The sequence below is a fragment of the Lepidochelys kempii genome, chromosome 14, assembly GCF_965140285.1.
Source record: "Lepidochelys kempii isolate rLepKem1 chromosome 14, rLepKem1.hap1, whole genome shotgun sequence".
NCBI lineage: Eukaryota > Metazoa > Chordata > Testudines > Cheloniidae > Lepidochelys > Lepidochelys kempii.
The window spans coordinates 8,626,524-8,646,841 of NC_136393.1; the positions used below are offsets into that span (position 1 = coordinate 8,626,524).

A 20,318-nucleotide genomic window follows, 5' to 3' on the forward strand; every position below is an offset into this window, starting at 1 on the left:
CAGCAAGTCGACCACTGCTGCTCTCCCGTCAACTTTGCTTCTGCCTCTCGCGAGCTGGAGTTCCGTAGTCAATGGGGAGCGCATTCGGGGATCGATTTATCATGTCTAGACGAGACACGATAAATTGTTCCCCGATAGATGGATCACTACCCGCCAATCTGGCGGGTAGTGAAGACCTGCCCATAATCTCTTGTATACCTGCCCTCCGGCACCATTGAAACAAGGCACTTAAGAGAACAAGCTGTAGCTTTCAGTTTCTCCATCTTGATAGCACCATCCTGGTCAAGACAAGTGTGATTCCTAGAGCTGCTTCATCTCTGTGTGAATGTCTCTCTGCCTTCCTCTTACAGAACTCCTGACACTGGACTCGGGCACCACAATGCACCCCAGTTTCTTATCTCTGCACCTTGATAGTTCTCAAGCATAGAATTGGGCTGCTCTCCCGAAGTTCAGTTCATACTCCTGAGCAGTAGGAAACCAAGTACAAGGAAAATCTACCTGCAAAAATGGAGGCACTTCCAAATCTAGCGTACCCATCGATCCATATCCCCTTCTGAATCTCTCCTCACAGACATACTTGGTTACTTGCTGAATTTAAACATACAGGGTTATCACTGAACTCCATGATGGGTTACCTGGCTGCTATTAGTCTTTCATCCATCAGTCAAAGGATTTTCTATGTCTGCCTCAGCCACATTCCATAAGGGTTTGTTTTATCTGTTTCATCATGTTAAGGAGTCTGCACCATCATGGGACCTTAATCTGCTTCTCAATGCCTTAATGAGCCCAGCTGTCTACCTGTCTTCAGGACTTTGTTCCTAGTAGCCGTAACTTTGCCAGACAGGTAGGGGAGTTAAGAGCACTCATGGCTGACCCTCTCTACTTACATTTTGCCATGACAAGGTGACCTTTCACCCCATCCTCATTTCCTACCTAAGGTCTCTTTAGAATTCCATGTCACTTTAGGACATCTGACTACCAGTGTTTTACCCCAAGCCTCATTCCTTGACAGAGGAAGCTAGCCTCCATACCTTGGATGTAAGAAGGGCCATTGCCTCTTACCTAGGCAGAACAAGCTATTTCAGGGTTTTCCCTTCAGGGTCTTGATCTCGTTTGCCAAGAGAATGGACAGCCAATTTCCGCTCAGACTGTGTAAGTGGGTTTCTGATGCATTCTCATTCCAACAGGCCCAGTCCACCTTTATAGCCCTTCTTAAAGACAAACCCATCATGGACAACTGCAGAGCAGCAACCTGGTCTTGTGTTCACATGTTCTCTGGGCACTATGCTAGCCAATCTACTTCCAGGTCAGAGACAACCTAGAGCAGCACTGTCTTCAGAGCTGTGCTGAGATCCACCTCCATGTCAAGACACTGCTTGGGAGTCTCCTACTGTGGCGCAGCCATAGGGACAATAACTCAAAGGAGAGGTTACTTACCTGAACAGTAACTGGAAGTTGAGCTGTGTTGTCCCTATGGGTGCTCCATCTCCTGCCTTTCTTCTTCTCTGCTGTGGAGTCTTCCTGTGCTTCCAGTCTGAAAAGGAACTGGAGCAGGGGCGGGTCCACCCTCCCCCTATACTCTCACACCAGATGACAAGGATGTGTGGAGTGTAGGCCCAGACCCACAGGCACTGCTAACTAAACTTACTGATCAAGCGTGCACAGGCGTATGCACAGCCTATGATGGAAAGAACGAGGAATCCGGGGCACCTTAAAGACGAACAGATCTATTTGGGCATAAGCTTTCGTGGGTAAAAACCCCCACTTCAGATAAAGTGGTTTTTTTACCCACAAAAGCTTATGCCCAAATAAATCTGTTCGTCTTTAAGGTGCCACCGGACTCCTCATTGTTTTTGTGGATACAGACTAACACGGCTCCCCCTCTGATACTTGATCCTATGATGGAATATCCATGGGACAAAACATCTCTAGTAATTCCAGTTACTGTAAGGTAATAACTTGTGCTTTTGCTAATATACTATGCTAGGGGCTTTTGCAATCACAGCTGTCTTGGTCACAAATCATACCCCTGTAAATGTGACCCTGATGTGGATGCTGCTTATACAGGTATAAATGTGCTTACACCAATGTAGATTATTCTGGTATGAGGAGAAATCAGCTATAGTGGTATGAATTCGACCACGCTATGGGTTGTATGTGTTCTAAAAAAATCACACCCCTACCTGAAATAGTGATACCTGTATAAAAACTGTGTGTGGATCAGGCTCTACTGTATTACTTTAGTGCAACACAGATTTACATTTGTACTGTTAGTTTTTGTGTATCTTTCCCTGGCTTAAACAGTCTTAGTGTTCTGCATGTGTGAAGAAAACCAAACTTCTGTCTGAAGGGGAAATGTGGAGAGACAGCTTTTCCGTTTGCTGTTCTGTGTGTTCTCTCCCTCCCTGCCACAGTATTATACTGTTTTCATTTCCTTAGTACATGGCTGGTCTGTCTCCCCTGCTTATTTACTTCTCACTCTGCCTTCTTAACAGTTACAGGATAGTAGTTTGGGGGTTAAATTGTTGTGCTAAAGAATTCATCTTTACTGGATTTGCAGGTGCTGCGGGGCCCAGGCTATTTACAATACACCAGATTGATGCCAGCACTAATAACTTGCCGAAAGCTCATACCTGGTAAGACCATGTTACGTTTTCACTCCTCCATGGAAATATTGGCGTTTTGGTAAATGGACACGTCCACTGATACAGCACATCTAGATTATCAACTGTCATTTATTTCTCCTCTCCTGATCATTTTTCTACTTGGTAAAGAATTCCATGTATTATGGCAATAGGGAATAGTCTGGTTTTGTTTATATCGATGTCATTGTGTTGGCCATCATAATGTAATTTAGTGATATAACACAAGAAGTTGCAATCTTATCACCAAAGTGTTTCAAAAATGTTAAATGCAGTTGTAGTGCAACAGAACTGCGTCCATCTTGGATTTCTCGGTAGAGTTGAAACTTGTTCTGAAGAGCTTTTGTTTTTTTGTTAACAGCTTTAATCGAATAGACATTCCTCCCTATGAAAGCTATGACAAGCTGTATGAGAAGCTGCTAACCGCCATTGAAGAAACATGTGGGTTTGCTGTGGAATGACCCTTTGCAGACTTACCTGAGATTCTATTTATACTCCTGTCAGCCAGAAAGCCCTCCCCTCAGCCAAGACTCAAGAAATGCTTGAAATACAGGAATGCTTTTCCTCTTTTACTCAAGAACACTGTGAGGGAAAGGACAATTTTGGAAATTTTTTTTTCTTCAAGAAAATAGGTTCTGTGGCTATTGCCATATATATATAACCATTCAGCTGCTATTAAAAACTAATATCTTGACCATACAGAATGCTGACTGTTACTACATTTTGACAGTTAAGCAGTATTCTACACTTAAAGACTACTACTATTTTTGTAAAAGGTAATTTGTTCTATTTGCCCACCTGATTTCTATTCTCACAGACAAGAAGACACAACTTCAGCAGTCGGTACAAATCACGTTTCAGCCCAAGTAAATATACTGAACAGCGTCTATACCTGCTATTTTTACAAAAAAAAAAAAAAAAAAAATTTTTTTGGATTATTCTAACTTTGCATAAAATTGGCTAAAAGAATCTTTAACCTTTTTAATTACAGCCACTTACATGTTAACTGCATTTTCTTATAGTGAAATATTATATTCTGCATTATATGTTCAACTTAAACGTTACCCAGAATTGGGCTTTTTATATTTTTCAAGCATGAATTACAGACATGACGTTCTGGGTCCTGTTTCTATCAGTTGTCAGATTCCTAGTCTGAGTGAAATACTGCATTTGGTACAGTACTTTGTGTTAAATGTGGAATAGTCTTTTTTTAAAGAGCATTAGTCATTTTGGTTTTTTTTTTTTAAACAAGCGTTTTTGTAACAAGTTGATATTGTCAAGAGTATTTTTGGTTTGCTTTCAATTTAAAACAAATGCTACATTTTAAAAAAAAATTCTTAAAGCATGCTGATGAGGTGACGTTGATAGCCTTCTGCCTGGTCATCAGTTCATGTTTCAGAACCCACTGTATCTATCTGATCAACCAAAGCTTTTTATGTTGAAATGCAGCCAATTCACATTCTGTACTTGTTGATGCTTAAAGACTTATCAGGTAAACCACATTTAACCTTTGTTTGGCTGCTCATGTCATGTGGGTTTTACAGCGAAGGAAAAGTAACTAACTCAAATTGCAAAAGCTCTTCTGTTAACAAACACGCACGATGTGATGTGCTTTGAAAATGAGGTGGTTAAAGCACAATATTGTCACTGGTTGTAGGGATGAGAGTAAATATATGTAAGAGTTAAAATGTGGGTTGGTCAGTTCAAATGGGAACATAATGCACTACCAATGAAGGGAATCCTGGGCTGTTCAAATGAGCATCCTACTGTGAGGTCAGCATGCTGTCTTTTTGGGGTATGGAGAAGTTAGGCTACTCACTGCACATTTTTTTAGCAGCATTCTTCTGCATGATCGGTAATATACAACTGGCATTTTGCCTGCCCTCTCGCACAGTAATGAGGGCAGCAACATTTGGAGGGAATTTCAAATTTTTCTAATCGGTGTTGGGTTTTTTTAAAGCTTGGATCATAATTAATCATCGGAAATCTGCACTATTTTTACATTGATGAGAAACGAGTCTTGAACTTACTAAGACAATGGGATGTAAACAACTACTTCCTTTCGCAGCATAAGTTATATAATGAACTAGTGATTTTTTTTTTGTCTTGTCTATTCTATGTAGTTTGTGAATGTCAACATATAAATTCATTCTGCCAAATCTGACTGCTACAGCACGTAAGCTAATAATGGACTGTATTCATTAGAATGACTGGTAATAGCCTAATAGTATGTCTATTTGAGAGCAGTCATAATGAGATCATACCATCATTGGTAGCCCAAATCCACATTTTCACTTATTTTCTTTAATAGTATGATTGCTAGAACAAGCAGCATCTAGCAAAACATACCAATCTGGGCTCATGCATAGTGGAGAGGTTAATTGCTTGTTGATGCACACCTGAAGCAACCAAGAGATCAACTTTGGCAGCTGGGCTTGCAGTCTGGCAGACCTTTTTCCACATTTGGAGGGCTTGCGGCTCTGTGCTGACCTCATTCAAGTTGAGTGGTAACACTGTCTCTAAGAGACCTTCCCAAACTCAGAGGGTCGTGAGATGGATTGTTCTCTAGAGACAGGGTTCTTTTGTCACTTCACAGGCTGGAAACTTCATTAGTGACTGGCAAGGCCTTGGTGTGCAAGCCTGCTGAGACAGTCTCACTACATTCTTCATCCAGAAGGAATGGTCTATTGACAGCACCACTCTCTGGGGGAGATGGCTGTTTCTGTTCTGTTCCTGGCCAAGGTATGGCTGGGATTTTTTCCACAGACAAGTCTCATCCCATGTGACTCCCCTGATCCTTCAAGCAGCTCTTCCCTGTGGTGTATGAACAGAACAAGGCCTCATCCAAGTTGCTCCTTAGGGAGGGGCAATGCAGATCTGTTACACTAGAGGACCCAGCCTGGGGATACCGAGCACAAACACTGTATCCCCAGATTTGACTGCTGCAGCTCAGTGCCTCTTCTGAGCTGCCACTGTACAAGGTCTCTTGATGGCATCCAGCCTCTGCTGATCTCTGCTGCTTCAGGTATGCATCTCCCTCCCCACTGTAGTCTACTCCCTACACTAAACAGCCAGAACACACAGCTGTAGCTGGCCCCTATCCTAACCTCCTATAGGTTTGAGATGTTGAGTCCAATGTAAGGGTTTACTGGAATTTGCACACAAAACAAAACCAAAAAAACCCTAACCCAATGTTTGACGTTTCACAGCAGCTTTAGCTGTAGGTGCACTGCTTTCCTGCTAGGCATTTTGGTGTTGATAATCCCTCTAGTACCACCAGTTTAATATTGTAAAATCTAACTTCTTAAAATACTATGGACATGAATAGACAAAATTAATATTTCTACATATTTGACCAGTTATGAGGAATATATCAAGTATCTGGAGTGCCTTTTTACCTTCATAACAACTAAGAGCTTTAAATAAAGCACCCCAGCTGGCCAGAAGTTTTCTGATACATTTTGCAGAAGTATTGACCCATGAAAGTTTTTAGTTCCAAAATCCTGTCAGCCACTTTCCCTCAAACAGGTGCTAAGCCCTATGTTGCATTGAACCTTGGACTTTCACCCCATGATTAATGTGAATATTTATTTCAGCTGGTCCTTACTGAGTTTTACTTTATCCATTCTTTAGTTGCATAAAGTTGTTTTAGAGAAATGCTGCATCATGTTTCATGCTGTTGCTTTTCATTATGAATGTTTAATTATGAACAGTGACTATTTTGTAGATTTCAAATATACAGCACGTAGTTGAGTTTCAGAGGATTTAATTTCTCGCTGTAAAGAGTTTTGTAATGGTGCTTTGTACAGTATGTATTCTAATTTTTTTGCACATAGATTCAGCTTCCCTAAACTGATTTATTTTTACCATTTTTTGTTGTTATACTAGAGTCCAGAGCACACAAGTTTTCCTTTTGTATTTTTGTTCTACAACACTACATCTGTATGAAACTTCTGGTGCGTTTAAACTGGCTGCATTGATGGAAGTAAAAGCTTTGCTTCTATATCATAAGTATGCATCATACAGCTTAATGTAGCATGCTCACATTGCTTCAGATTTTAAACTGCACCATATAGTTAACAGGTGCCATTTGTTGTATTTAACACTATATAGTAGGTTTTTAACTCTATCACATCCCAAGCTTTCTCTGTAGCTGTAATTAGTTTAGACTCAAGTATAATTTCCCCTCCACAAACTGAGTTTTATTTTCTCATTTCTATTATATTTATTACAGAGTGTTTTTAGCATTGATATTCATTGTATTGCCATCCGTTACATAAGCTTTAACAAAACATCTGTATAAAATGGTTTTTAAAAACTTAATGTACCCATGCAGAAGTTGAGCAATAAATTGTATGCTGTTTGCACTGTCACAGCATCAATGGTTTAAAAACGTTTAAAGTTTTTAATTAAAGCTTTACTTTGACTTACATTTGTAACTTTAGAGGTGTTCAGGGAGTCAGTTCCAATAGCGGAGAGTATATTTTACAGGGTATGAAACTAATCTGATGCCTTCCTACATGTACTTGCATATATAGCAAGTATGAGGCCTTAAAACAGCATTCAGGAATGGATACTGTAGCCAGTTTTTCTTTTATACAGTAGAAAATACTTCAGAGTATGGAGGTTGTTCATAACTCTGAACAAAACATTATGGTGGTTCTTTTCAAAATTTACAACTGAACATTGACTTAATACAGTTTTGAAACTTTAATATGCAGAAGAAAAATGGTGCTTTCCCTTTATTTTTTTTAGTAGTTTAACACGGTACTGTACTGTGTTTGCTGTGTTTTGTTTTAAATCTCAGCTGCTGCCTGATTGCACACTTCTGGTTCCAGATAAGGTGTGTGGTTGATTGGTAACTTCATAACTCTGAGGTTCCATTGTACTTAGTCTCTCCCAACTCCCTCTGTGGCTTTTAATAATAGCCACTTAAATATCAACATATCTCAAAGGGGAATTTATCTCTCTTGATCAGTGAAGGGGTGACTTTCCTGCTGGCTTTAGCTAATCTGAACAGAACTCCTTGCAGGAAAATATATAAATGTGAAACAAATCAATCAATACATTGTCTTCATTCCAACTCATTAAGTTATAGCCCTGGTGGCAGGGTATTAGTCTCTTTTAGTGCATTAGCTGTTTCAAAATGATTTTGTGAATTTTTTTTTAACAGGGTTACAGCTCCCAGAAAAACTATTTAAGCTGGCAGAAGCTTCAGTCAAGGTGCAATTCTCTTTCTCCCACCAAATCTAGTGTGAACTTTTTCCCCACATCCATGAGAGTAAATCTCATGAATGCTCTTGCAACTGAGTAGTTCTATTTCTCTTGTAAAGCCAGGCCCAAAATGTTGAGTGACAGGTACTAGAGTCCTATACAGGCAAATCCCAAAGATTTCTGCTTCTAGCACAGGAGTGGGCAAACTTTTTGGCCTGAGGGCCGCATTGAGGTTGCGAAATGGTATGGAGGGCTGGGTAGGGAAGGCTGTGCCTCCCCAACCGGCCTGGTCCCTATTTCTACTTTTTGCTCTGACTGCCCTGACTACCCCCTCCTGGGTCTCCTACCCCTATCCAACCCCCCTACTCCCTGGGCCCTAGCCCCTATCCACAGCCCTGCCTCCAGGCCCCCTGGGACTCCCATGCCTATCTCATCCAACTGCCCCCTGGGACCTGCTGCCCCTATCCAACCCCACCCTCTTACCAGGCTGCTCAGAGTGCCAGGACTGGGTTATTGGAAAGCCTGGGAGGTGGGTAGGCACAAGCTGTGCAGCTGCAGGGGAGGGGCTGGGAGCTTAGAGGCCAGGTAGGATGGTCCTGTGGGCTGTAATTTGCCCACCTCTGTTTGAGCAGCTAATCACATAGGGAAAACTAAACTTGAGGTAAGGGCTTTTACTGAAAATTGTGCTTTGGGTCCTGGTTAGTGAAAAGAGTATATTCTAGGGCATGGATCTAAAACTTCTAGTTTTGTTAAACAGCAGGAGACTTAACACTGCTTTAATGTGTCAGTTATTTTTCAAGTACATTCACATCCCTAGTTACTTTGGCTGTAAGGCTATAACACTGTAGCAGAGCTCCAACTAGAACCTGTGCGTTTATGGCTTATTCCTTCACCTAGCCTACTAGCATATGTATTTGAGTAGCAGAGGTAAATGACAGCTTTACAGAAGACAGGTACAAGAGGTTAAATTCAGGGTGAACTTTAGGGTCTTTGCCTTAAATGTACTGTTAGTGTGTGGTGGCAGAGGAGCTCTCTTACCTCAACATGATAGCTGAATCAGTTTTGTAGTGAGAATGATGAATGCAAGTATATTATGTCTTTCTTTACCCAACTAGTGTCAAACCTACTGCTTCCTTACCTGTTCTCAAATAGACTAATGTTAGTGTAACAAGATAAGTTGGTTTTAGGTCTAAATGCTTGCATTGTGTTTCTAAGTAGGTCAGTGAAGTAAACCAGCTTGTTTACAGTCTACCTTAACCAAGTGCAAATGCTAACCTGGTTTGACCAGTGTAGATATAACCTACCTTCATGGTGGGAATAAGTACCACCTACTAGCAGCAGATTGCTGCAATAAATTGCATAGAGAACCCCTGTAAAACTAATGTGCTCTCTCTAGGAAGTAATTAAAAGCCTGCAAGTTCTTCTACCACTTTAGCAAAGTGTTCTAAATTTTGAAGTGTGAGTGATTAAGAATAAGATAACAAGCTTGTTTAAAGTAGTTGTGCCCAATCATGTCCTCAATCTCCTTTAGTACAAGCTATTAAGAGTCATAACCCTACAACAATATATTCCTGGTTAAATCATATGTAAAATGTATCCTATAAGCACTGTACACAGTGTGATGAAGTGCTTCTCCCCCCACCTCACCCCACCACAGTACATTAAAATGTATATGTCAAAGGTTAAGTGAAACCCTTATTCTGACCTGCTCTCACAAGGAATTTGAGCAAGTGGAGCTTTAAGAGCTGCCTCCACATTTCTAGTATCATTATACTTTGCAGTCAAGTTTTCAGAAGGCAGTGATTCAGCCTAAAATGCCCAAATGTAGCACTGATCTGAAGGAATTTTCATATTCAGCCCTTTAGAAAGTTGAGAGTACTAAGTACAATATACAGGTAGGTCAGATTATGTTCTTCAGCAATACTTGGGTTAAAAACTTTGCTCTGAAGGCTGAATGGTAGCTTGAAATAGTCTAATGGTCCTTTAAGTTCAAACAATCATCTAATTAACTTTATTAAAAAGGTATGTTAAAAATACTCAAGTCCTTGTTACTGACACTTACACCTATAACACTATGCTTTTCACAGTGTAAGCCAGACAGACATTTTACAGAACATCCAGCCACCACCTTCTGGTTGTGGCAATTCTCAAACATGCCCCTAACAGTATCTTAGCCAGACATAAAATCTGCATTGATATTTAATTGTCTGTATGCCTTACAAGAAATAGTTTTTGCTATACTGAAAAGAAGCCATTTGAAGTCTGGATTTCAGTCGTTCTGCTTCCAGCTCTTGGAAGAAGGAGTCATCATCATTTTGAGTTATCATAGTCTGCAGCTGCTGTATTTCCTTTTCCATCTTTGATCTTAACTCCTTTTTTGTTTTGTGCAGTGTCTTAAAAAGAATATTGAGATTAACCAAAACCACTCCAAACAAGAAATCACTTGCATACTGGGACACAGTTGCCAACTTTCACACAGTAAATATGCACCTGACTTTCACAATAAGCTAAAAATCAAGCTAATCCCATTTCAAAACAAGCCAATCCCCAAGAAGTCCAACACTGACTAGATCCCCCTAGCATCCAGTCTGGGACTGGTGGTCCCGCTATGCGCCCATGACTCTTGCCACCCCCCTTGCCAGGAGCTGATTAAAAAACCCACACACACTCTACTAGCCAAGAAGCCCATTTCTATGTTTTTTTTCATGTGTTTGGCATGTCTGTACTGGAAGTTAAATACACCTACTTTTACTTGTGCTTTCTCTCGGGCTTGGATTTCTTGACGTTCTTGTGATACAGCTTCTGCCAGCATTGAAAACTGAGTAAAAACATTGAATTAGAACTCATTAAGATATGAAAGGTTATTTACCAATTTAAGATTGAAAACTGGATAGATTGTCTTGGATGCAGTCAAATCAGCCTACCTGATCCTTGTAGTAGTTCTCCATGGACTCTAGTTCATCCTGGTGTACTCTTCTTTGCTCAGCACGCTTTTCTTTACTATAGGTTCTCAGCTCCTGCAGCCTTTGCTTCTGAATTTCTAAGCCTTCTTCAAATAGATTCTTAAATATCTGCCAATAATTAAGGTTTTAAAATGTATAACCGAAGGAAAAATCCCTTCTGCTAGTGTAGGTTACGTCTAGGCCATGGGGTTATGTATAGTGTAGATCCAGCTTGCACATATAAGCCACAGAACTTTAGGAAGTGATCTTTGAAGTTACAAGAACCCCCTAGATTCTACTTTAATGTTCCACCTTCCCTACAGGCCCTTCTAAAAAAGTCTTCTAAACATTGGAGGGGAAGTTCTATGTTTGTCTCAATTGTATATAAAGTTTGCTGTTTACACAGACAAAGATGGTCTCACTTCTCACTGCAACTTGAGGCACAGTTCTCTCCTCAAATCACCACTAATCAGAGGGCAGAATCTGTTACACCTCAACATCACTGTGTTCATCAGGGTTAAAGGTATAACTGACAGCAGCATTTGCCCCCATCATTGCAATGAGCTGATGCATGAGTAGGAATAGAATTCAGCTTGCTCTCCCATAGCTGTTGAATGTACAATAGTAAATGAGATAAATGAAGTGGGTTTAACATTAAACAGGATCTAACTGGCTGAGGGAAGTGGTGTCATTTTTCAGAAGGAAAGTTTAGGTGGCCTTTTAAGTTCCCTCTAAGCTGCATGGCCACCCAGCAGTCTATGAAGTGCTGTGCACTTCAGGTGCCATTGCCACACTGCTCCTACCCTCTGCCTTGGAGCCCCGGCCAGGTGCTCCTGGGAGCCTACTGCTTGCTGTGCGGGGGTGTGTGTGTGTGGGGCTGATGTCAGGGTATCCCCTTCCCCTCATACCCCTGTTCCCCATCTCTGCAGAGCAGGAGGTGGGGAGGACATGACAGGGCTTAGGAGTGGGACCTCAGATGGAGCTTCCTGACCACTGCTGCTATGTCTGAACAAAATAGGCTTCAAGACTGGTGAGTACTGATCTACTTAAAGGGGCAGTGTGTATCGGTCTCTCTCTCACACACAAACTATGTATGTGTGTCTTTCACTCACTTTCCAACACATACTTATAGTATTATTGTTACTTCCTGCAATGCACATATATTCTCTGCAATTTTATTCTTTCAAAGTGCTGTTATTTTAGTTTAACTGGTCTATGCATTTCATAATTTTTATTTCTCTTATACTTAAATTTCTATGAGTGGCGAGTTCTAAAATGCCTAACCTGTCCTGGCTGGAGTAATTATCCCTATGGTAACTTTTTAAAAATATATATTCTATCTAGTTTTGTTTCTCCTGGTGATGCACATCGCCTTGATATTGGTGCGCATAACAAAATTCATTCCACACATGGATGGAAAAAATTAAAAGGAACATTAGTGGCCTTACTTTTGATACTAATAGAAACATCCTCTAAACTCAGCTTTATGATCTCATTGTGAAGAGAACCTTTTTCCCCAGGTAGTTCTCTCTGATGTCCACCCTTTACTATGCTGGACCCTCCTTTTCAACCTTGGCTAAGCCTAGTAGTTTCCTTTGTTGCCTGACAGTGAAAGTTATCTCCAGCTTTTGTTTAGGTGGGAGGTGGCTGCTCTACTGTGTGTGGCAGAACATAGAGAACAATCCTTTCATCTAGGACCTGGCTGACCAGCAGGTATAGTCCTGCACCTGCCTTCTTCTAAGAAGAGTAGAGCCAAGAGCTTCTAAATTTCTAGAAGGTCAAGGATGGTTGCTGCCAGAAAAACTATCAGAGCCAGAGTTAGAAGGCAGGAGCTAGGAGCTCCAAGGCCTGTGTTGTTTAGTTTACTTGGCCTCTAACTCTTTGTACCAACACTTTGATTTCTCAGAAGTCTAACTCCACACTACATAGTAAAGGGGGAAAGATGCTCACTCAATACTGGAGTCTCACCTAGGAGAACAAGAATGCCATACTTGAAGAAAGCACCCTCACATACCCTTTCTTCCCTTGTCCTAGCCCGCATCATTTTTGCATGCAGCTGAACGCGGTAATCCTCATAGTACTTCTTGGCTCGAGCAATTTGCTGACGTTTCTCTCTCATTTTATTCTGAGCAAACTTCTGCCGATATATGCGTTGCTTAAACTCTTGCTAAATAAAGAAAGATCAACAGGTATCAGACCACCAGTGCTTCCTGCAGAGGAAGAGTCAAGGCAGGGTTTTATGGCAAGCTTTAGTAAATAAATCAATATTAAGGAAATTCTCCCCACTCTACTACCTTGCACTACATTTAGGATTAGATCACTGTAGTATGGTGCCATCCACAGTGCTGTATAATTAAGGAATCAGCACTTATGGTAAACTAGTGTTTCAAGGATTGAACTCACACAAGGAGAGACTGAGGTCTGTTCCTCTCAGTCTTCCATATTCTCAGGATTTGTTCCCCGTTAAAGCACCAAACTGCTTCTTTAAATAGTGAATCATCAGCATGTTTAGCAACCCCACTGTCATTCTAAGACCTCAGTGGCCACCTACAGCAAACAGACTAGGTAAAGTCTTCAATACCATAGCTGCTCAGGAGGCAATAGGGAGCAGCTTCCGTGGACCAACAGTAGGATCATTTTGGCTGTATCACCATGAAAGTGTCTCATGCTGTGTGCATCCTCTTTAGAAGAACATACCAGTCTCTTGTTATGGTCTTGATCTTTCTTTATGATGTCAACAAGGAGGTCATGCTTCTTCAGTGCTTCTTCCACCTTGAGATAAAGATGACAGGTAATTGCTTTAATAAATTCTGCAGGATAGGCACTCAGTGATGGGACTTTTAACAGAGGAAAAATACTTCAGTGTACTCTGCCCCAAGTGGTTAAGAGAAAGGAAAGGGGAAAGATTCATTTAGCACTGGTGAATTAACCATTCCATGAGTTAGCAAATTCTGCAGGCCAAGAATAGCTTTTAAACTACAGGGTTTGTATGTAATAGCACTTAGAGGAATTCGAAGTGCTTTACAAAGGTGAAAAAAGTATTCATCTTTATTGTAGAGAAAGTAGTATAGAAGGTTAAATGCAAGTGAGTGGTTAAGATCAGGAACTGAACCCAGGTGTCCTGATTCAGTCCCCCTACTTTAACTACTCAAGAGTGCCTCTTTATTCTACAGAGTAGCTCTTCTTTAGACAGCCACCTCTGCTGGGGACTGAGTGCTAGTTTGACCCAAATATATACCATATATTTGTACAATAAAGACCATGGGACAACCTATTCAAATACTGAAAGATGAAAGAGCTGGGATAGAGAATCTGTAGAGTTTGCATCTGCAGTAATATAAGCAATGGGCTTCCCCACATCCTTGTAACATGACAGTGGGCCTGCTCAGTTTTTAAGTCAGGGAGCTGAGATCTTGATAGTCCTGGTGCTTAGAGAACCAGTCCCAAACTACTCCAGCCTCCTTAAAGTAGTCTCCATTTTAAAGAAAAGCAGATTTCAGAATCGATAGATTCCAAGGTAACATATACAAACTAGTCCCTAAGTTATGCCAATACCTTACACGGTATCTATGCACTTGGTTGGGTTTTATTGCTTAGTGCAATCATCCTGTGTCCAGTACTGTTGTGTAGCAGCACTGCCCTCAGTCAAGCCTAAGAGACTGTTCATACTGAACAAGAGGTTCTCACTTCACTTTGGAGTTTCAGTCTTGATCTATCTTTGCCAGAAGCAGACTTCAGTTGTTCCATCTGTGCAAGCTGCTGTTGCCACATTTTGTTCAAAGAGTGGTGGGAAATGTGCAGGTATGGAAACTCTTCCAGGAGCAGAGGCAGGAGGTCATTGTCCTTTACTTTCACTGCAAGATAAAAGCAGATCAATACGCTCCTAGAGAGCAAGTTTAGTAGTAGTTCTTCCAGAGAGCTTAAGTTCTAGCTATGCGAACACTTCAGACTGAACACCTTGTCTATTTAACATGCTGTTACTATGATGTAGCATTGTTCCTCAGTAGGATGTACTGCAGTCCTTCACAACATCCCCAAGGGAACAGTCCTAAGACAATCTTAGCTATTTTTCCTAGAGATCTATTTTACAGTATTAGAGGGTTGATATTTTTAAAAAAGCCTGGTCACCTACCCCTTTCTTTTCAAGCAGTATAGAACCCTACAATTATTTCCTTGCTCCTGTCAATCTCACTGGCTGCATGTAGTTATTTAAAATAAGCCCGAAAGTTGTATTGGTGATGGCCCTATATTTCATAAATGAAGCAAATCATTGTCTGGATCCTCCTCAAATTCCTTGGAAATACTGCATTGAGGTAGTAGGCCCCAGGACAGGAGTAATGTCCTAATTAGGGATTGATTTGAGTCAGTTCTTTCACATTTCAACTTTATCACAGGTTGATCTGAATGTGAGATGAAAGAGGGATAAATACGGGAGAGGAATTATTGAAGCTCAGTACCAATGTGGACACAAGAACAAATGGATATAAACTGGCCACCAGGAAGTTTAAACTTGAAATTAGATGAAGGTTTCTAACCATCAGAGGAGTGAAGTTTTGGAATAGCCTTCCAAGGGAAGCAGTGGGGGCAAAAGATCTATTTGGCTTTAAGATTAAACTCGATAAGTTTATGGAGGAGATGGTATGATGGGATAACATGATTTTGGTAATTAATTGATCTTTAAATATTCATGGTAAATAGGCCTGATGGGATGTTAGATGGGGTGGGATCTGAGTTACCCAGGAAAGAATTTTCTGTAGTATCTGGCTGGTAAATCTTGCCCATATGCTCAGGGTTTAGCTGATCGCCATATTTGGGGCAGGAAGGAATTTTCCTCCAAGGCAGACTGGAAGAGGCCCTGGAGGTTTTTCGCCTTCCTCTGTAGCATGGGGCACAGGTCACTTGCTGGAGGATTCTCTGCTCCTTGAAGTCTTTAAGCTATGATTTGAGGACTTCAATAGCTCAGAGAGAGGTGAGATTTTTTGCGGAGTGGGTGGGTGAGATCCTGTGGCCTGCGTTGTTGCAGGAGGTCAGACTAGATGATCATAATGGTCCCTTCTGACCTTACTATCTATGAATACTTGGGCACTTATTAATGGAAAGAGTGCCCTGCAACCATGCTGAAACCAAGGCAGTGTAGCAGGGTGCCATTCAGATTGTGGATTTATATAATGAATGTACAGCATGCAGCTGCTAAAAATGTGGCTTGCACTCACTGCTTCCATTACAACTTGTTCAGCATGCTGAACAATGGATGGGTCACAGTTTGAGCTGTGTATCAATGGTTTGTGTATTTCAAAGCATTATCTTCATTACAAAAATCCAGACATCTGGAGGTCATAAGGGGAAAAAATGCTACAGCTGACTGGTATATGTTGGCCAGATGCCTTTATTCTTGGAGTTCACCAGATGCTTTCACAGGATGCCAGTTTTCCACCAAGTAGAGTTTTGTGGTTCTTACTCTGAGCTGCTTTCTTTGGCTTTGCAAGCCCTCCTCTTGGAATCCACTGGCTCTGTTTGGGAATCCGAGGTGTGGTTTTTCTAGAATAAACTTTCACTGGCTGAGGCATTTTTGGAGGTTCTTTAAAGATGTTTTCTTGGTATTCTTGATCCTTAGGATATAAAACAGATGGAGAACAGGTATGGGATGGGAAGAGTGGTAGTTCATATGGCTTTGATATCAGAACTGAAGTAGTGTTTGAGTCTCTATGAAGGCAGTTTGCACACAGTGAGGTAGATCCCTCACAGTAGGGCCAAAAATTCACCAAATGCAGGTCAGAGGATGGTGTGCAATGGAGGCTTGAAGCTCTCCTTTGCACAACCCTAATTGTGGGGGTGCTCCATGAATGGCTGCAATGGCCCCCAGGACTGAAAATACAGCTCAGATTGGCATGGCATACAGGCATTCCAGTCATGCTCCCTTTTCTTGCTACACACCAGCAGCACATAAAATAGTGGTGAGAACCACTGTCAGCTCCATGCTACTCACTTATCTAAGATGATCATAGCAAGAGCTACATAAAGGCAAACAATAATGCAGTTTGGCACTTACAGCTTGTACCCTGACAGCTCTAATTCTAATAGCAAAGAAATAAAAAAAATGCTTCAAGAGTTAGGGGAAAAATCCATTTCCTTACTAGAGTTCTCCTGGTGTCCTTGCACATCCCTCACTACTTGTTTCTTTTGAGGCGATTACTTCAGCTATGCAAGGCACTAGTATTGCTTCTGTGGAATTTCCAGTCTACCAAATGGTGTTAAGTTATTAAATCTTATTCTCCAATACTGCAGTACAAACTAGCCACTTGCCTACCAGGCTGGCTTAAATTCTTCCAGCCAAAGTATCTCACTACAGGACAAACTTAATACCAGAATCTTGGTCCTTGTGCAACCCCTCAGAGATGTTTCTGTAAGGATTACTAACTACCTAAACCCCTCCCCACCTTGGGGTCTATGTACCCTTAGAAAATTACATACTGCTAACCATATCCACAAAGTAGTGTAGCTGAACAAAGCTGTTTACAGCATCTATTACACTAGTATAGAAGCCAGGGTCAGCATTGGGTCATGTCATTTAAAAAGCATCATCCATGTAGCATGGATAGCAGGCATGGGTAGAGTAACTTTTAGACTTTTTTAAACAAACATCTAATTTATTCTTGTAAGCTTCACCTACCGTTTCCCTGGCTTTTGCTTTTAGCTTGGAGAGGCCCAGTTTCTCTCTAGCTTCAAAAATTCTTAATTCTTCTTCATAGGCTTTAGTCATTAGCTAGAAAACAAAAGACGACACTCATTTTGAATTTCTACTCTCTGCAAAGGGGACAATCAGTCCAAAAGAAGTCACATAAATGAAACCAATTAGTGTTGGAGTCAAAAGGGCTTCTTTCACCTCTAGCTCACTAGGAAGCTTTATCCCTTCTTCCCGGACATGGACCTGGCCACAGTGGTTTATGCATTTATCTCCAGTGTGAATTACTGTAATTAACTCAAGATGAATGTGAAGATGCACAAACTGTTTAAAACAAAAAAAATTGCTCTTGTTATCCATGGACTAGGTCACCATGAGAACAGACTGGTGCTCAAGTTCCTCAACTGGCTCCCTTCAAAACAATTTATGGATCAAGCCCCAGCCTCATTGAACACTGGATTTTTGATCTAAGAATTGTCAAGACAGTTGCATTCCTCTGGGACAAAGCATTCTCCATCAAGAGGATCCACATATGGAACCAACTTCCATGAGATCAGGTGACTTTACAATCAAACAGGCTTTAGGAAATGCAAAACTTTGATCTACAAAAAACACTTTCCACCATAATAATGGCCCTCAAAAAACCTGAAATAAAAATCAAACTAAAAGGTTACCCTACCCCAAACAGAACTTATACCCCAAAGAAGGTAAGCTAGAGACTTTATGAAATTCTTTAGGGACATTGAGCATTTTCAATGTAAAATAGACAGTCTGAGGGGTGGCCATATAAAACGGTAAAACGTGTCCTATGCACAGCCATCAGCATCAGAGCGCAAGGTCAGTTTGATTAGCTACAGCTAAAGGTCATGCAATAGTATCTCCAGTGAAAAAGATTCGCCAAATATAAAGTTGCTTCGGTTGTAAATATTCATGATCAGTATTAACTGTCCCACACAAAGCTTAGACCTCAAAATATAGCTTAACACAAGATGTTCAATAACTGTTTTTGTAATGTAGATAAACCATGAAAGGATTAAGCTCTTCTCCACCTAGGCATCTATAAACTGTGCTCTTCATTGGGGTAGTCAGTATTTTGGGTTGCCCATTGGGGATATTAATTTTGGGCTCACATTTCTTAAGAATGAGAATTCTGAAGCTACTCCATCACACGATAAGCTTGGGCCTCTGAGAGGATTAAAGTTCTGCTCACTCATGTGACTTGGCCTCTGCCAAAGATGAGGGATTCTGGGACTTGTAGTCCAGCAATCATGAAAACTATAGGCTGCAAAGAAGGCATGATGGACATATAGAAGGCCTACTTTCCTCAATGTGCCCAATGATGTCAGGAGGTGCTGTGAGCATCTCTGCCAAAGAGGAAATTAGGGAAGGACTAGATCAGGGGTCAGCAACCTATAGCACGCAAGCCAATTTTTAATGGCACACTGCTGTCTGTTGGGGACTCCAGCAGACAGCAGCATGCCATTAAAAATCTTGCCCAGCCCAGGACGCTCTTCTCCGCCCCTCTCTCTCCTTGCAAGGCAGGCAAGCTTCCCCCTCCCCCCTGCGTCTTCCACCAGCATGCTGGGTTCCTGCCCCTCCCTCCCTGCAGCCGATCAGCTGGTGGCCCTTGCTACAGAAGGGGAGAGGGAAAAGTGGAGCCGCAGTGCGCTCGCACACTCTGCTCCAGCAACCTTGGGGGTGGAATCAGTATATCCCTCCAGCCCCCTGCCGTGAGCTGCTCAGGGTGGGGGCTGGGAGCACCCCCACAAAGCCAGCCCTCTGCCCTGACCTCTGCACCCCCCACACACCCTAGCCCTGACTCTGGCACCCCCCACAAATACCCAGCCCCCCCACCTTGACTCCTGCACCCTACTCACACCCCCCCAGCCCCCCATGTCCCAATTTACACCCCCCACATCCCCACCCTCACCCCAAGCACCAAACAGGATTTTCTGCGTGCGCACACACTCTCCCACCTGCACCCCTCACACCAAATGGGAGCTGCCTAGGTAAATGCTCTACACCCAAACCTCCTGCCCCAACCCTGAGCCCCCTCCCTCATTCTAGCTCCTGGCCAGACCCTGCACCCCAACCTGCGCCTTCACCCCCAGCCCAGTGCCACTCCCACCCTCATCTCAGTGCAAAGAGAGGAAGAGCATGGCTAGAACCAGGGAGAAGGTAGGTACCTACTCTATATGGACAGGGCCAGGACCCCAGACCAGCAGCGGGGCTGAGCAGGGCCAGCAGCCAGAACCCTGGCTGGCAGGAGCCGGCAGACAGACCCCCAGACCAGCAGCGGGCTGAGCCGCTCAGCCCACTGCCGGTCAGGAGTTCTGGCTGCCAGCCCCTTGCCAGACAGGGTCCCGGCCGCAGGCCCCGCTCAGCCTGCTGCCAGCCTAGGTGAACGGAACCCCAGGCCAGCAGCGTAAGAGCAGTATTTTAATTTAATTTTAAATGAAGCTTCTTAAACATTCTGAAAACCTTGTTTACATATGATAATAGTTTAGTTATATAATATATAGACTTATAGCGAGAGACCTAAAAAACGTTAAACTGTACTATTGGCGCACAAAACCTTAAATTAAAGTGAATAAATGAAGACTCTGCACACCACTTCCAAAAGGTTGCCAACCCCTAGACTAGATCTTGCTAAGCAGAATGGGCTTAAGGGACAAGCCTGTGGACAAAGGCTGGAGAAGAACTGAGCAAAGAACTAGGAGAGCCCTATGTGAATTGTGAACCCCTGAGAAAAGGAAGAGATGTTCACCCAGACAAAGGACTGTACAGCAGAAGTGTTTACCCCAGAAGGGGAAGTGAGCCATAACCCACTTGTTCATG

At 42.1% G+C, this 20,318-nt stretch overlaps 2 protein-coding genes across 8 annotated transcripts in view; one reads left to right on the forward strand and one right to left on the reverse strand.

Annotated features, from left to right (window-relative positions):
- SMURF2 (SMAD specific E3 ubiquitin protein ligase 2) overlaps nucleotides 1-20,318 on the forward strand; it is a 124,339-nt gene that overhangs the window by 96,073 nt on the left and 7,948 nt on the right. For 4 of the 5 annotated variants that reach the window (XM_073310779.1, XM_073310781.1, XM_073310780.1 and 1 more), the window contains 2 exons: nucleotides 2,561-2,636; nucleotides 3,004-7,035. In XM_073310779.1, the coding sequence (XP_073166880.1) occupies nucleotides 2,561-2,636; nucleotides 3,004-3,103 (176 nt within the window). In that variant the 3' untranslated portion in view covers nucleotides 3,104-7,035. Of the gene's footprint in view, nucleotides 1-2,560; nucleotides 2,637-3,003; nucleotides 7,036-20,318 lie in introns of those variants that run through there. The other variant, XM_073310783.1, reaches the window with a different exon arrangement.
- CEP95 (centrosomal protein 95) overlaps nucleotides 6,419-20,318 on the reverse strand; it is a 31,222-nt gene continuing 17,322 nt past the window's right edge. For all 3 annotated transcript variants that reach the window (XM_073310778.2, XM_073310777.2, XM_073310776.2), the window contains 8 exons: nucleotides 17,469-17,561; nucleotides 16,257-16,407; nucleotides 14,486-14,652; nucleotides 13,496-13,570; nucleotides 12,813-12,965; nucleotides 10,781-10,927; nucleotides 10,603-10,674; nucleotides 6,419-10,249 (listed from right to left, as the gene is read on the reverse strand). In XM_073310778.2, the coding sequence (XP_073166879.1) occupies nucleotides 10,073-10,249; nucleotides 10,603-10,674; nucleotides 10,781-10,927; nucleotides 12,813-12,965; nucleotides 13,496-13,570; nucleotides 14,486-14,652; nucleotides 16,257-16,407; nucleotides 17,469-17,561 (1,035 nt within the window). In that variant the 3' untranslated portion in view covers nucleotides 6,419-10,072. The remainder of the gene's footprint in view (nucleotides 10,250-10,602; nucleotides 10,675-10,780; nucleotides 10,928-12,812; nucleotides 12,966-13,495; nucleotides 13,571-14,485; nucleotides 14,653-16,256; nucleotides 16,408-17,468; nucleotides 17,562-20,318) is intronic.